This window comes from Sciurus carolinensis, chromosome 7 (assembly GCF_902686445.1).
Source record: "Sciurus carolinensis chromosome 7, mSciCar1.2, whole genome shotgun sequence".
Taxonomy (NCBI): Eukaryota; Metazoa; Chordata; class Mammalia; order Rodentia; family Sciuridae; genus Sciurus; species Sciurus carolinensis.
The window spans coordinates 16,580,061-16,597,254 of NC_062219.1; the positions used below are offsets into that span (position 1 = coordinate 16,580,061).

The following is a 17,194-nucleotide window of genomic DNA, read 5'->3' on the forward strand; positions in this document are numbered from 1 at the left end:
TTCCTAATTTAGTAATTAGTTCCCCTTTCTCTGACACCACAGGCCTGAGTCCCAGTCATGAGGTGGGGCTCTGTGTGCAGTTCCTGTGTCTGAACCTCTGAATGGTGGTGTAAGAGGTGACAGACCAGGAGCCACTCATCAAGAACATGGAGTCTCCTCAGGTGATCATTTCTTTCTTCCCCATTGTTAGCACAAAAAGACCAGGACTGACACAAACTTCACAGATCAGCTCTTTATTGGGGAACAAAGTCTCATGCAGGATCAGGTGGGGGGACGGAATTGGGTGACACTGCTGGACCCATTCTCCTGGTGGAAAATGGGCCATGAACAAAGGAGGGGACTGGGCTTATGGAGGTTGTACTGAGAGGATCCTTAATGAGTGTGTCAGCTTGGGCACTCAGGAATTTAGGGTCTGTTTTACCGGGCAAACTGTGAGGGAGATGGGTCAGGGGTTGAACTCTGGGATTTATCTTACTGAACAGAATGGAGGACCTGGGGTCAGCAGTTGGTATCTGGAAAAGATTTGTTCAGGGAAGGATTAATTCTTGGCCTCTCTCCAGAGATTTCCTTTCTAAGTTTGATGAACACTCCTCCCCATAGTTTGCTTTATCACTGGGAAAGAATGTACCAGGGAAAGGATGAATGGTCTCAATGTATGACCTTCTTTCTTAACCCCCTCATTATTTGGGGGTTTGTCATTTTCCATATCTAATACCCACACCTGCCTGAAGCATGTATTTGAAGTTATTTAAATGGTACTTACCTGGTGTTGGATGGATGTTGAAATGATTGCACCTCAAGGTAACAATGAAAGTGACCAAAGGCAACTTTAAGAAGTTAATCATTGCCAGGCGCTGCAACACCTGCCTGTGATCCCGGGTTCGCAAGTTCCAGGCCAGCCGGGATGATTTAGTGACAGCCTGTTTCAAAAAATTTTTAAAGGATCAGGGGATGTAGTTGAGTGGTAGAGCGCCCCTGAATTTAATTCTCAGTGCCTCAAAAGAAAAAAAGAAGAAGAAAAAAAGATTCTTTCTGCAAGACTCAAGGGAACAGCAGAGTTGAGCTGTTTCCTGCCTGTCTGACCGAACTTTTTCTAAAACAGAAGGTGCTTTCACTTTCAGAGTTTTTCCTGAAGGTTTCAGGCTCCAGGGACACAGAATCTGCCAAAAACGATCTTGAATGGCAGGATAGCTAACAACTGGCTTCAAGCACGTTGGTTTTAGCCGAGACTTTATTGGGGGCCCGAACTTCTTGGTCCTTTCAGAATGAAACGGAGGAGTCTGCAGGTGGGGCTGCAGATGGGAACAGCCAGGCCCAAGACGTCCGCAGAGGAGGCAGGAACGAGGATGAGGTGAGGAAGACCAACACCGGGATGATTAAGAAGCTCAGGAACGTGGAGCAGGCAGCGGACGCGGCCCGTCTTGGGGACCAGTCAGTGGGGAGGCTGCTGGTGAAAAAAGGAGATTTTTCTTACTCTCGGACTTAGATCGCCAGCTTCCCCGGCTGGAGGCGCCCACTGTATCCTCAACGTTGGGTTCGTCTTCTGCGGTAAGCGCCGGGAGGAGGGCAGAAGGCGGCGGCGAGGAGGCTGCGGAAGTCTCTGGGGACCCGCCCGGGCCTCGCGATGTCCCAGGACCTGGAACCCAGGCGAGGACCTGCACGGGCGGTGATCCCACTGACGTCTCTGCGAAGACACGCGGCCCGCGCAGCCCAGGGGTAAAGGAGCGGGCGGGGCTGCACTGAGCCGCCGCTGTGGAGCGTCAGACCCGAGGCGCGGGGCTCCCAATCCGCAGGAGCGAGAGCGCGGCGCCGGGCGGATCCGGCTTTAAAGTTTCTGCCCACGACCGGGGCCTCCCGGGCTCCGGAGCTCCGTACCCATGGCGACTACGGTGGGCGCTGCGCTGGTTCTCGCCGTCCTGGCTCAGCTCCCGCCTTACTTTCTTTGGGCGGCGCCGGCCGGTGAGTTGCGGGATGGAACTTACGGGGACACCTCCGTCCCCTCCTCAGTCCCCAGACTTCCCCTGCGGGCTCGGTCCCCCCCGTCCACGCCCGGCGGCAGGTTCAGGACCCTGCACCTCCGAGGGAGCCCAGGGAGCCGGAAAGAGAGGAAAAGTGAGGGCAGGAGGATGGGAGGGAGCGCGATGGCAGGAGAGCGAGGCGGCTTGCTGACGGTCCCCAGGCCCCTCAGTCCTCGGACGGTGGGGTCAGAGCCTCTCTCTCCTGGGGCCGGAGCTTGAAAGAGCCAGTTTATTGAAAGGATAGGGAAAGGGGACACTCTCAAGGGAGAGCAGGTCCTCTCAGAGAGTAGGGGGACCACGGGCCTCTTCTGCACTTCACTTTTATTGGGGATCCAAGGAAGTTTCCAGAGTCCTGCCCAGTTCCACCTCTTGATTTTGACTGACAGCAGGATGACATCAGACTTTCAAGTCCCCACTGCCTTGACAACTCTGTCACCTTGACCTCATGCTGACTGGTTCTAATTGGATTCTTAATCATTTTTACAGGTTTATGGTTAGAAGGAATTACCCTTATCTTCCAGAATCTGGTCTGTGAAGGGTCAAAACTGTCTCTCCCTTCAAAGTAATTTCAGTTCCTTTTTTTGTTTTTTGGTACTGGGAATTGAGCTAGGGCTACTTAACCTTTGAGCTACATCCCCAGCCCTTTTTTATATTTTATTTGCAGCCAGGGTCTCACTGAGTTGCTAAGTGCCTCACTAAGTTACTGAGGCTGGCTTTGAACTCAAGATGGATTCCTCTTATCAACATTATTTCCTACCTGCATTTCCTTGCAGATAATTGTGAGTTTGCTGAAGAATGTGACATTTCCTGTCCGTTGCAGGTTAATTACTTTTTTTTTTTTTTTTTTTGCCGTGCTGGGGATTGAACCCAGGGCCTTGTACTTACAAGGCAAGCACTCTACCAACTGAGCTATCTCCCCAGCCCCTGCAAGTTAATTACTTTTTGGTAAAGAAAGTATACAGGGGTCTAGAAAGTGTGTAGGTGTCAGCACAGTGGGCCATTGTATAGAATTATTCTCTTAACCTCCCCCCATCCTCATCTGTCTGTTCCCTAAAGGCAATGGTGCATCTACAGATGTCTGTAGTAGGGGCACCCATAGACTTCTGACCTTGGATCATTGGCCCATCTAGTCTATCCTTTTTGGGGAGCCATAATGGTATGAAATAGGCACGAGTGCTTATTTTCTCTGTAAAGGCAGATAGTAAATACTTTCAACTCTGCAGCCCTGTCTCTATATCAAGTACTCAAGTCTGCCTTACTGTGAGAGCTACTGAAGACTACATGCAAATGAACAGGGCACTGGATTTTTCCACTCTCCTAGTCTTCTGACCCCAGATTAGGGTATTTCCAGTGTCCCAGTGTTGGTGTCCTTCCCCAGGTTGTCTTCCCCAAGTGGTTCTGCAGATGCATATTTCAGAGTGAGCAGCACATCCTATGCTCCTGTGAGTGTAAGATGGACTGAATGTTAGAAGGGGTTCCTGTAGATTGGGGCTGTCCCCACCACATGCACACCCTTTGCTGCCCAGGGGATTCTTTGGTCCATGTAGGATACACTTCCTGAAATCACAGGTGTGAGTTGAGGGTGATGTGGTGCACTTAGCAGAGATCAAATGTGTGTTCTCCAGGATGAGATATTATTTTAAACATCCATCTGGGGGAGGCTTACTAAGTCCATGAGTTATTCATTTCAGTTACAAATTCAGAGAATTTGAAATGACCATTGAGTGGGTCTGGGGCCCACTTATGAGCAGGACCTGGGACAGGTCCATTCTTGACCCCACATGCACCTTGTCAGAACCAGAGGGCTGTAGTGATACTTCAGAAACCTGGGTATGCAGTCAGCTCACGCTGTCTCCAGGATGAATGTCTGAGTGTTTTTTGCTTCTTGATGCACAGAGACCCAAGTGAATGGGCAGATGACCCTGTGGGGCAGGCTGGAAGTGGACATTGCACTAACTCTCGTATTGAAGGGTCCCTCCTGATAGGAGCCTGACCTCTCCTCCTAGGAATGTGTTCAGACTGAGACAGGGCTGAGGTCTGGAAACTGAGCAAACAGCCAGACTTTTGGTGGGCGTCAGCTTTCAGCCTCCTGATCATCCATCCTTGGGTTTTGCTTTGCTTGGTATCAGGCAGAATCTGGATTGCCTGCCCAGGGGCTTTGCCATGAGGTTCCCTGTGATCTCTCAGCCCCAGGCTTAGCTCCCTAAGGATTAGGCCCCTGACTGGCTTTCTGCTGTCTAATTGCATGTACACTCTTTTCTTCTGCCTATTCATCACCTCCATTCAGGTTCCGTAGTATCTGAATTTTTCTTCCCCATTACTCTCTCGGAGCCCAGTTCTGGAATTCTGCCGCCCATTATACACCCTGGCCTTTAGCAGTCCTCGTCACTGAGCTTCTAGACAATTCTGGTGCCCTTATGCCAGGTTTTATTTTGTTATTTTATTTTTAATTTCTACATATTAACATAAAAATTTTATATGTTAAGGGGGTGCCATGTGAAGTTTTGATACTGTGTAAGATTTAAATCATGTTAAATGTATCTGTCTCTGCAAGCATTTATCATTTCTTTATGGTGAAAACTTTCAAAATTCTTTCTTTTAGCTACTGAGAAAGAAACACAGGACTTTATGGTTTTCTAGAGTCACCCCACTGTGGCCATAGCACACGAACTCCTTACTCCTACGTAACTGTAACTTAGCACCCATCGGTAACCTTTCCTCAGCCCTCCTTTTCCCACTACTGTTCACAGCCTCTGGTAACCACCATTCAATTCTCAACTTTTGGGATCAACTTTTTTGTATTCCACGTGCTAGTGAGATCATATGGTGCTTGTCTTTCTCTGCCTGTCTTACTTCCCTTAACATGATCATCTCCATTTCCATCAATTGTGTTGCAGATGACAGGATTTCATCCTTTTTTACAGATGGATATTATTCCATTGTGTGTGTGTACCACATCGTCTTTACCTGTTCATCAGTTGATGGACACCTAGGTTGTTTCCATTTCTTGACCTTTGTGAATAGTGCCGCAATGAACATGGAATGCAGATGTCTTTGACAGACTGTATTTATTTTCTTTCACTATTACCCACTAGAGGAATTCCTAGATCATATCCTGGTATTATTTTTAATTTTTTTGATGCCTCTCCATACTGTTTTTCCTAGCGGCTCTATGAGTTGACATTCCTATCAACAATATGCAAGGGGTCCATTGCCAACACTTACTATCTTTTTTACTTTTTATTTAATTTTTTAATTTGTTCTAATTATACATGATAGTAGATTGCATTTATGTATATTGATAAATCATACATAAGTAGAATATAATTCCTCATTTTTCTGATTGTATATATTGTAGGATCACATTGGTCATGCAGTCATATATGTACACGAGGTAATAATGTCTGTTTCACTCTACTATCCTTCCCACCCCACTACCCCTTCCCTTCTCTTCACTCCCCTCTACCTAATCTAAAGTAACTCTATTCTTCCCTAGTGCCCTCCACCCCTATTGTGAATTAGAGAAAACATTTGGCCTTTGGTTTTTTGGGTTTGGCTTATTTCACCTAGCATGATATTCTCCAACTTCATCCATCATCCATTTATCAGCAAATGCCATAATTTCATTCTTTAAAGCTGAGTAATATTCCATCCTGTATATATATATATATATATATATATATATATATATATATGTGTGTGTGTGTGTGTGTGTGTGTGTGTATACATTCATATCTCACATTTTCTTCATTCATCTGTTGAAGGACACCTAGGTTGATTCCATAGTGTAGCTATTGTGAGTTGAGCTGCTATAAACATCGATGTGGCTGCTGTGTAAGCTGATTCTAAGTCTTTTGAGTATAAACTGAGGAATGGGATAGCTGGGTCAATAAAATCCAGCTAGTGGTTCCATTCCAAGTTTTCTGAGGAGATTCTTTTGTATTTTTGATAACAACCATTCTTACTGGAATCAGATGATACCTCTTTGTGGTTGTGATTTGCATTTCAAAGATGATTAGTGATACTGGGTACTTTTTTGCATGCCTGTTGGCTATTTGTATGTCTCTTCTGAGAAATGTCTATTCATATTTTTCTCTATTTTTTAATCAGGTTGTTTGTTATTTGTTCAAGTTCCTTATATAGTCTGAATATTAACTTCTCATCAGCTGGGCCATTTACAAATATTTTCTTCCATTCAGTATAGTGTCTCTTCACACTGAAAATTGTTTCCTTTGCTATGCAGAAACTTTAGTCTGGTCTAAGCCCAGGCCTTCTGGAATGGTATAGTGAGGATGCCTAAAAATCTGCTCCTCATAAAACCATGGAGAACAGGTACAAATGTCTTCAAAAACCAGCTTTATCAGACTTCTGAAAATTAACCAAACCTTATACCAATGTGGGGAGCATATATTCAAGGAAAATGGCCAAATCTCAGTAAGAGCAGTAGCTTTGTGGTATGCTAACATGTCCCATTCCCATCCCCCACACCCACCTTGGGAGTAGCCTGGAAAACAAACAAACAACTGTGCAACCTTCTAGAAAAACAGCAGCCCAGTCAAGAAGATGCACCCTGGGGCTGGTGCTCCCTGGAAATGCCCATTCATAGGACTCATCATTATTTGACTACACAAAACTCATTAGTGGCAGAAGGGGGCAAAGGGAATCTCGAGACCTACCTTGTCTTTTAAAAGGGCACTAATCTTATTCTTAGGGGGCTTCATCTTCATGACCTAATGCCATGACCTGCACAGCAGTTAATTTAGGAACCCTGATGAGGGGCAATGGGGGATTAGAAAAGACAAACAGACACACAAGGAGAGAAAAGGCTGGGACTCAGCAGATATTACACTCTGGTGGAGTGTAATGACCATGAGTCAGCTCAGCAAGTTTATTTTGTAAGTTTTATCATTAAAAGGGTTTTGTGAAAAAGTTTCTTCAAAGAAAGTAGACGAGGTCATGAGTATGAGCAGCTTGATTATCAGCTTGTGCCCATAACTTTCTACCCCTGAGCAGCTGGTGGTGAACCTCAAGATCTAGAACTGAATAGCTCTGTGGCTAATGAAGAGCCTCCTATTCAACAGGGTGTCACAACAGCAATTGGGCTATCTCAATAGGCACCTTCTCACTGAGGGTTCCCAAGATAGGCATCACCTCTGTTACTGGAAATAATCCAGTCGTTATTTTCAACAACCTAATCACCAACCAGTGGCTCTGTCACAGGAGAAGCCGTCTCTGGAGAAGGGGTCTGAGAAGTCCAAGAAGAGAGGGGTAACTCAAATTAGGACCAGCAGGGTTCTTGGCATACATGTAGGAAAAGAATTTTAGCATGAGCCAGACAAAGGCAAAGACTGAGATTTATTTAAGAAGATAGATACACATTCAAGGGACAGTGTGGGCTGTCTTGAGAATGAGAAGCCGCCTTGACTTGGACTGGGGGCCCAATATTTATTAGCGACTGGACTGGAGGTGGAGCCAGGGTGGAGCTGCAAAATTTCTCACCAATTTTCCTGCACTTGTCTATTTCCCTCATCTTACAAGGGCATGGACCAAGGCTTGCAACTGTTTTCTGCATCTCAGTGGCATGATTCTGCATTTCAATGACTTGAGGGGTTTCCTTTAAGATTACATATTTCTCTCTCCTTTTCCTAAGTCCCTAATACACATTGTTGATTAGAATTCAACATATGAATTTGAGAGCAACACAAACATTCAGGCTATAATAATCCCTCTGCTGAATCGTCTCACCAAAGAGATGAGAAAACTTGAATAAGGCACATACTCCATGTAATTGTCATTTGAATATGATCAGAGTAAAGACCAAAGCCACCACAAAGGTTGAGGCAACCCTATAGTCTAGCCAGCCATCCTCTACACTGTCCCCTGCTCACTCAGTCCCTACCCCAGTGCTAACTTGTTGGTCTTCAGAACATTGCAGAATTCTCCAGCCTCAGGACCTTTGCACTGCCATCCCTTCAGCCTGGACTATTCTTCCCTGAGCAATTTACCTGTGTCATTCTCACATCCTGTCCTCAGGTGGCACACCCTTCCATGCCTATGACTCCCTCCCCCTTTTGAATCCTTTATTCATTTTTTCTTTCTTTAATTTTTAAAATTGTCATGCAATAGATATACTTTTTTTTCCTTTGTAACCATTTTTAATTGTAAAGGTACCTATTTAAAATTGTAATACCTCTATCTGCTGGAACAGTCCTGACTCTCCTCAACCTGAGTTTTTCCCCTCATGCAGTGACCCACTTAAATATACTGTGCCAGCTTTTGATTGCTGTAACAAATTACAACATATGTATTCTTTTATGGTTCTGGAGATGAAAATACCAAATTCTCACAGGGTTAAAATCATTATGCATTTCTTTGTAAGGTATTCCTTCAGGAAACTCAAGAGAGATTAGTATTTCTTGGCCTTTTCCTGCTTCTAGAGGAATGTGCTTCTTGCCCACAGTCTTTGGTTCAGGATGTTACTTCTCCGTTCTCAAAGGCAGCAATGCCAAGGTGACTCCTTAGGATGCCACCTAGTTCTTCTTCTGCTGGCCCCTTCATTTGTTAAAATCCTGCGATGACTTTGGACTCACCTGGATAATCCAGAATCACTCCATGTCCAGGTCAGCTGATTAGTAACCTTAACTTATGTGCAACCATAACTCCCCTTTCCATGTAACGCAGAGGTTCCAGGGTAGGATCCAACTTGTGGCAGGAGAGACCTGGTGTCAGCAGAACTAAGAGGCCCTGGGAGACAAGGGCTGCCCACCCCATCTGCCACTTCCTGTGCCCCATCTGGCACTTCCTGTCCAAGACTTCCGGTGAGGCCAGGAGCCCTGGGGACTGATGACTGGGTGGGCTTGCAGGGACACTGCTTTGTAGTTCTGCTCATTTCCAATATGATTTAAAAGACAACTATATGAGTAATCATTATAAAACCATGTTGATGGGTTTATTACATGTAAAGATATACTTTGTATGACTACTGTATCACAAAGAGAGAGAAGGAACAGAACTATATTGGAAAAGATTTTATATACTATTAAATTTAAATTGGTTTTATCCAATCTTGTTTAAGTTATTAATTATAATTAATAACTTATATAACTTATATTTTCTTAGAAAATATAAGAAAATAACTAAGAAAATAACTTTTTTAATAAAGTAAGAAAAAGGGAACTGCAGTGGTACAGTAGAAAATATCTATTTAACACAAAAAGACGCCAAAATGATGGGGAAAAAGAACAACAACAAAAAAAACTCCATCAAATATATGGAAAATTGAGAACAAAGTGGTAGACATAAGAGCTACCTTATCAGTACATGTTAAACATTTTACTACATGTTAAAATAGTAAATACACCAAAGAAAATTATAAAAAAATTAATCACCCAAAACCTAATGGAACTAAAAAGTAAGTTCAGCAATGATACAGGATAAGAAATAAACATACAAAAATCAATTCTCTTTGTGTCCAGTTGCCATAAGCATTCTGTAAGTGAAACTAAGAAAACAGTTCTATATATAATAGCACCAAAAAAGATAAAACGTGAATAAATTTAACAAAAGAGGTAGAAGCCTTTTACACTGAAAACCACCAAACAAGATCTAGATAAACGTAAAGATATTCCATGTTCATGGATAGGAAACTTAGTATTGTTACAATTACAATATTCCAAAGGTTTATTGAATCATAAGGCTCAATGCAATCCATATGAAAGTCTCAGCTGTCTTTTTGTGCAGAAAATGCCAAGCTGGTCCCAGGATTCCTATGAGAATGCAAAAGAAGCAGAAAAGTCAAATTCATGGTTAAAAAGAACAAAGTTGGAAGAGTCACACTTGCCAATTTTAAAACTTTCTACAATTCTACAGTAATCTAGACAGTGTGGTATTGCATTAAGATAGACATAAACATGAATGAAATAGAACTGGAAGCCTAGAAATAAATTCTTACATGTAGATCACTTAATTGTCAACACAGGTGCCAGGACAATTCAATGAGGAAAAAATAATCTTTTCAACAGTTTGGGGACAACTGAATATCTTTGTGCAAAAGAACAAATTTAGACCCTTTGATTACACAAAAATTAACACAAAATGAGTCATCAACCTAAATGTATGAGATAAAACTATGAACACTTAGAAGAAAACATAGGAGTAACTCTGACATTGATTTAGATGAAGTCTTCTTACAGATCACACCAACAGAACAAACAGCAAAAGAGAAAATAAACTGGATTTCATAAAAATTAAAAAATTTTGTGCTACATACATTATCATCCAGAAATCCAGGATGCACTGATGCACATCTGTAATTCCAATGGCTTTGGAGGCTGAGAATCATGCCTCCAAAGGATCACGAGTTCAAAGCCAGTCTCAGCAACTTAGCAAGACCCTAAGCAACTTAGTAAGACCCTGTCTCTAAATAAAATATGAAAAGGTCTGGGGATGCTATTCAGTGTTTAAGCACCCTTGGGTTTAATCCTCGTGCAAAAAAAAAAAAAAAAAAGTAAATAAACACACAGAATTTGAGAAATATTTGTAAATCACAGATCTAATATGGAACTTGTATCCAGAATATGTATGAACTCTTTTAAAAGTCAAAAAGAAGGAGCTGGGTATGGTGGTGTTCACCTGTAATCCCAGCAGCTTGGGAGACTGAAGCAGGAGGATCTCTAGTTCTAAGCCAGCCTCAGAGTTTCATCCTTGAAACTCTAGCCAGAGCAATCAGACAGATCAAAGAAATTAAAGGGACACAAATAGGAAAGAAGAACTCAAACTATTCCTATTTGTTGATGACATGAGTCTATATTTAAAGGATCCGAAAAAATTCTACCAGGAAACTTCTAGAATAAATGAATTCAGCAAAGTAGCAGGATATAAAATCAATACTCATAAATCTAATGCATTTCTATTTATAAGTGATGAATCTTCTGAAAGAGAAATTAGGAAAACTACCCCATTCACAATAGCTTCAAAAAAATAAAATAAAATAAAATACTTGGGAATCAATCTAACGAAAGAGGTTAAATATCTCTACAATGAAAACTACAGAACACAAAAGAAAGAAAAAAAACCTTAGAAGATGGAAAGATTTCCCATGTTCTTGGATAGGCAGAATTAATATTGTCAAAATGACCATACTACCAAAAGTGCTATAAAGATTCAATGCAATTCCTATTAAAACCCAATGACATTTTTCATAGAAATAGAGAAAGCAATCATGAAATTCATCTGGAAGAATAAGAGACCTTAAATAGCCAAAACAATCCTGAGCAGAAAAAGTGAAGCAGGAGGTATCACAATACCAGAACTTCAACTATACTACAGAGCAATCATAACAAAAATTGCATGGTATTGGCACCAAAATATACAAGTAGACCAATGATACAGAATAGAAGACACAGAGACCAATCCACATAAATACAGTTATCTCATACTAGACAAAGGTGCCAAATACATACAATGGAGAAAAGACAGCCTGTTCAACAAATGGTGCTAGCAAAACTGGAAATCCATATGCAGTAAAATGAAATTAAACCCCTGTCTCTCACCCTGTACAAAACTCAACTCAAAATGGATTAAGGACCTAGGAGTTAGACCAGAGACCTTGCACCAAAAAGAAGAAAAAGTAGACCTGAATTTCCATGATGTCAGCTTAGGACTAGACTTCCTTAACAAGACTCCCAGAGTGCAAGAAATGAAAGCAAGAATCAATAAATGGGATAGATTCAAACTAAAAGGCTTTTTCTCAGGAAAGAAAACAATAATGTGAAAAGAGAGCCTACAAAGTGGGAGAAAATCTTTTCCACATGCACTTCAGACAGAGCACTAATCTCCAAAATGTATAAAGAACTTAAAAATCTTCACACCAAAAATACAAGGAACCCAGGGCTGGGGATATAGCTCAGTTGGTAGAGTGCTTGCCTCACAAGCACAAGGCCCTGAGTTCAAATTCCCAGCACCACAAAAAAAAAAAAAAAAAAAAGAATAAAAATGCACAGAAAACCAAAAATACAAGGAACCCAATCAATAAATGGGCTAAGGAACTGGGCAGACACTTCACAGAAGAAGAAATACAGGCCATCAACAAATATATGAAAAAGTGTTCAACATTTCTAGTAATTAGAGAAATGCAAATAAAAACTATCCTAAGATTTCATCTCACTCCAATTAGAATGGCTATTAACAAGAATACAAACAACAATAGATGTTGGCATGGATGTGCGGGAAAAGGCACACTCATACATTGCTGGTGGGTCTGCAAATTGGTGCAGTCACTCTGGAAAACAGTATGAAGATTCCTCAGAAAACTTGGAATGGACCCACCATTTGACCCAGCTCTCCAAAGACTTAAAAATCAGCATACTACAGTGATACAGTCACATCACTGCTTATAGTAGCCCAATTCACAACAGCTAGATTGTGGAACCAATCTCGATGCCCTTCAGTAGATGAATGGATAAAGAAAATGTGGTATATTACAATGGAATATTACTCAGCCATAAGAAGAATAAAATTATGGCATTTGTAGGTACATGGACAGAGTTGGAGAATATCATGCTAAGTGAAATAATCCCTTCCCCAAAACCAAAGTCTGAATGTTTTCTCTGATAGGTGGATGCTGATACATAATGGGGTGGGAGGATTAGGGAAGATGGGGGAACATTGGATTGTTTAGAGGGAAATGAGGGCAGGAGAGGGGTAGGGAAATGAAAGATAGTGGAATGAGACAAACTTCATTACCCTATGCACATGTTTGATTGTAGGAATGGTGTGATTCTACATCATGTACAACCATAGAAATGAAAGGTTATACTTCAATTTAGTACAATTAATCAAAATGCATTCTGCTGTCATGTATAACTAAATAAAACAAACAATAAAAAATAAATAAAATACAAAAAAGGGCTGGGGATGTGGTTCAGTGGTCAAGTGCCCCTGAGTTCGATCCCTGGTACCAAAAAAAAAAAAAAAAAAAAAAAATATTTAACAAGAAGATATATTGCAGTTTGGGGATATAATTCAGTTGGTAGAGTGCTTGCCTTGCAAGTATAAGGCCCTGGGTTCAATCCCCAGCACTGGGGGGCAGGGGGGGAGAAGAAGATATATTGCCCAATTTAAAATAAGCAAAAGATCTAAATAGACATTTCTCCAAAGAAGACACATTAATCATCAATAACCACATGAGAAAATGTTTAATATCATTAGTTTTTAGAAAATACAAATCAACACTACAATAAGATACTACTTCATATTCACCTGGATGGCTATAATCAGAAAAACAAATATAAGATATAAATCAGAAACCACATACTTTGCTGGTGGTAATGTAAAATAATACAGCCACTTTCAAAAACAGCTGGGGGCTGGGGTTGTGGCTCAGTGGTAGAGCACTTGCCTAGCATGTGTGAGGCACTGGGTTCAATTCCAGCACCACATATAAATAAGTAAATAAAATAAAGGTCCATCAACAACTAATAAAAATATATTTAAAAAAAAACAGTAGGGAAATCCCTTAAAATATCAGAGAGTTAACATGTGACCCAGCAATTCTATTCCTAAACATATAGCCAAGAAAAGTAAAAATATATCCACACAAAACTATATAAGAATGCTCACAGCAGCATCATTCAGAATAGCCCAGAAGTAAAAATAATCCAAATATCATGAACTAAAGAATGTAAAAATCAAAAAATGGTATATGCACACAATGGGTCATTATTTGCCCATAAAAAGGAATGAAGTACATGCTATATCACATGCTATCACATGCTATATCCTACATGCTATATCACAGAGGAACCTTGAAAATATTACTAAGTGAAGGAAGTCAGTCACATAAAGCAACTTATTGTATGATTCCATTTACATGAAATGTCTATACTAGACAGAAGCATCAAGACAAAGTAGATTACTGGTTGCCAGGAGCTACAGGGGAGGAGTGAAGATATGAGTCCCATATAATGTGACTACTAAAGGGTACAGTTTTGTGGAATGATAAAAATGTTGTGGAATTAGATAGTGAAACCAGATGTACAACTCTGTGAATATACCCAAGAAACCACTGAATTGAACACTGTAAAAGGGCCAGTTTTATGGTCTGTGAACATCAGATGGTAGGCAGATATCTCAGTAGAACCTCCCCCAACTCTGTTTTTTAAATAAAGGGTCACTGGCCCTTTAAGTGGGAGGCCACCTAGGAGGTTGCTGTAGTAACAGGCAGGAGGTGAAAGTTGGTGGCTGAACTAGGGCTGGGTGCAGGGCTAATCTATAAGAACGCAGGAGGTTTCCATGCCAAATGAATATTGTTTTTGGTTTGTACTGTGTTTATGTGTACCCCAAAATCTTCAGGATACCTACATATTTTCTCTTGGTGTGGTCTATGGAGACAAAGTCAAAAAAGAAAAAGTATCTAGTGTTCCATTTGGGTTTTTGGATAATAGATAATGGAGGGACGAGGACAGTGAAACATGAGAAAAGCAAGCCTTCAGTGAAAGCAGGGACTTGGAGCCAAAGGCCACCAGGACAATATAGGCCCGGCACTGTCACAAAACTCAGAAGGTGAAGGCAGACATTCAGCTTTCCAGGAAACACGAGGAAGAGGCCTCCATCTCAGCGGGATAAAGACCTTGGACATCTGAAACACTAGACTTCTGCAGTGACTTTAGTTTCACTGATAGAAAAGGGGTACAATTTGAGCAGAAAGGAACATGAGTGTCTTAGGTATTAAACGATCACTCTGGCTTTTTTCAACAGAAAATTTTGAAGCAGGGATGGTCATGGAAAGACCAAATAGAACAGGACCAAAATAATTCAGGCTAAAGAGGAAGGGGACTTAGATGACAGTTGAGTAAGAAATGAGAGGGTGAAATAAAGAATATTTTCTTTCTAATTCAAAAGAGAAGTAGGAGAAAGATGGAACTAATATAGGATTTTTAATGTTAAACTTTGCATCACTGCCATATAATCCCTAAGTCTTTCATAAAATTACCCAGGACACAGAGGGATTTGCTATCCCTTTGGGTGGTGCTCTGGTCTGGATATGATTCAAGTGTGTCCCACTCAGTGCATGTGACTGGAGGCTTAGTGGTGCCATTGGGAGTTGCTGTGGAACTTTTAAGGATGGTTCCCAGTGGGAAGTCCCAGGACTGGGGTGGGGGTACTCTCGGAAGCTAGCTCTCCAGGTGGGATTGTAGAGGAACAAGCCTGGCCCCACCCTGCCTCTCTGGCTCCGAGTGTGATCTTGCTCCCCTCGCTCTCTTGTCATTGCTATTGGCCTTGAGGTAGCACACTCAAGGCACGGCCCTTGTTGCAGAACTTGCACAGTTTAGACTTCAAACCTCCAGAACCACAAGCCAAATAAGTCTCTTTACTTTATAAAGTAGGGCTGTTCAGATATTTCATTGAGCCTGATTTGGGTCTGATCATTTGTGGGGAGCCATCCATGTCTAGCAGAATCAGACTTGGCTGAGCCATGAGATACAGAGGTCTGGCTCTCAGGAATGGTGGTCATGGGAGACTTTCAGATAGCCTGGGACTAAGTGGCCCTCTGTGGGGGTGGCTCACCATCTGAGGATATGTAATTCCCTAAGCAAATGGCTTCTCTCGCTCCACCCCATCCTCTTCCTCACAGAAGAAGCCCCCCTGGTCTGGCCCCTTTACCTGTGTGACTATAAGTAAAGGTGAAGGTGGGCTTCTCCATGTTGTTGGAGGCCAGATCTGGTATGGCCTGATTCGCCACACCCCCTTCCAATTGAAAAGAGTATTGGCTCTTGTGTGTTTATTGATTAGATAAGTGTATTAGTAATTAATTTATTGCTGACACTGCCATCGTCCTCTGGCAGTTAACTGTTACCTCATCCACGCTCCACATGGCTGAAACCCCCACAATCATTGGTAATCCATTCAGCACTGAACTGGACTAAAAAGGAATTCCATCCTAGAATGATTAATGTGGCAGTGGCCAGGTGGAACCGTGGACATGCTTTTCTGAGGGGGCAGCTCCATGCCCAAAGGGGCTGGGCTAGTCTCTGCCCCTCCAAGAGTTCACCCTGTGCCTCTGAACAGTTCTATTCCCAGGAAGCCTCTTCCTCATACTAAGAGCAGAAGACTAAAATCCCAAACTCCAGTGGAAGGAGAAGTGGGCCTGTTTGTGAGTGAAGAAGAAAAGAGTGGGGATCAAGAGGTGGGAGGTGGAGAATGCATGTTTAGGAAGCACTGGTCCAATTAGTAAAGCAGGTTTCACTTGTGCAAGAGGACATGAGTCATGCCACCACAGTAGTCTCTGATAAATATCATCTCAGGTAAGATCTTTTCTCTGGTATCACTGCTAGGAAACAACTTATCAGGAGAGAAGAGACAGGGAGCTACAGGTTTCGATGAATTTGTGAACAGGGTTTAACTGCTACAAAGGAGGCACATTTCAGACAACAATCATGTGGGTTGAAAAAAGTCAATGATGGTATTTGTGACTAATTGCATAGGACAAGTTATTTTAGCTTCTGCTCTGTGAAAAGCATGTAATATTCCATTTTAATGTAGTTTGTTGGTGGTGGTTCTGCACCCATGCTCTTGATTTGTAAACATAAAGACTGACCATAAAACTGATCATAAATGTGTTCTTATTAAATTATTTTTTAAAGAAGTGGGAATTCAGGGCAACATTCTTGTCAAGGGAACCTGGACATTTATCAAACATCGAAGGGAAAGTTCTCTTATAAAAAGGAAGAGAGATACTACCTGTTATAGAAACTGAGACAAAATTTTTTCTTTGTACTTTTTAGATATGCATGAAAGTACAGTGTATTTTCACATATTGTACATACATGGAGTATAACTCATTCTATTAGGATCCCATTCTTGTTGTTGTACTTGATGTGGAATTTCACTGGTTCTGTATTCGTATATGAACATAAGAAAGTTACGTCCAATTTATTCTGCAGTCTTTCCTATTCCTATCCTCCCTTCCTTCCTTTCATTATCTGTTGTCTCATCCAATAACTTCAGTTTTTCCATTTCCGTATACAACGTGCCCCACCTTATTGTGTCTTATGTGTTATCATCTAAATATCAGAGAAAGCTTTTGGTCTTTGGTTTTTTGAAACTGGCTTATCTCACTTAATGTGGTATTCTCCAGCAAATGCCATAATTTCATTCTTTTTATGACTGAGTAATAT

At 41.6% G+C, this 17,194-nt stretch overlaps 1 protein-coding gene and 1 long non-coding RNA gene across 2 annotated transcripts in view; one reads left to right on the forward strand and one right to left on the reverse strand.

The window, feature by feature from the left end:
• Nucleotides 1-245: 245 nt before the first annotated feature.
• On the reverse strand, nucleotides 246-2,262 carry LOC124988744 (uncharacterized). The gene is made up of 3 exons (XR_007109483.1): nucleotides 1,475-2,262; nucleotides 764-920; nucleotides 246-512 (listed from the first exon to the last, which is right to left on the reverse strand). It is a non-coding gene; the product is annotated as an uncharacterized LOC124988744 (long non-coding RNA).
• The window catches only part of Raet1e (retinoic acid early transcript 1E), a 29,144-nt gene continuing 13,287 nt past the window's right edge, over nucleotides 1,338-17,194 (forward strand). Inside the window, exon 1 of the mRNA XM_047558470.1 lies at nucleotides 1,338-1,959. Coding sequence (XP_047414426.1) covers nucleotides 1,878-1,959 — 82 coding nt within the window. The 5' untranslated portion in view covers nucleotides 1,338-1,877. The remainder of the gene's footprint in view (nucleotides 1,960-17,194) is intronic.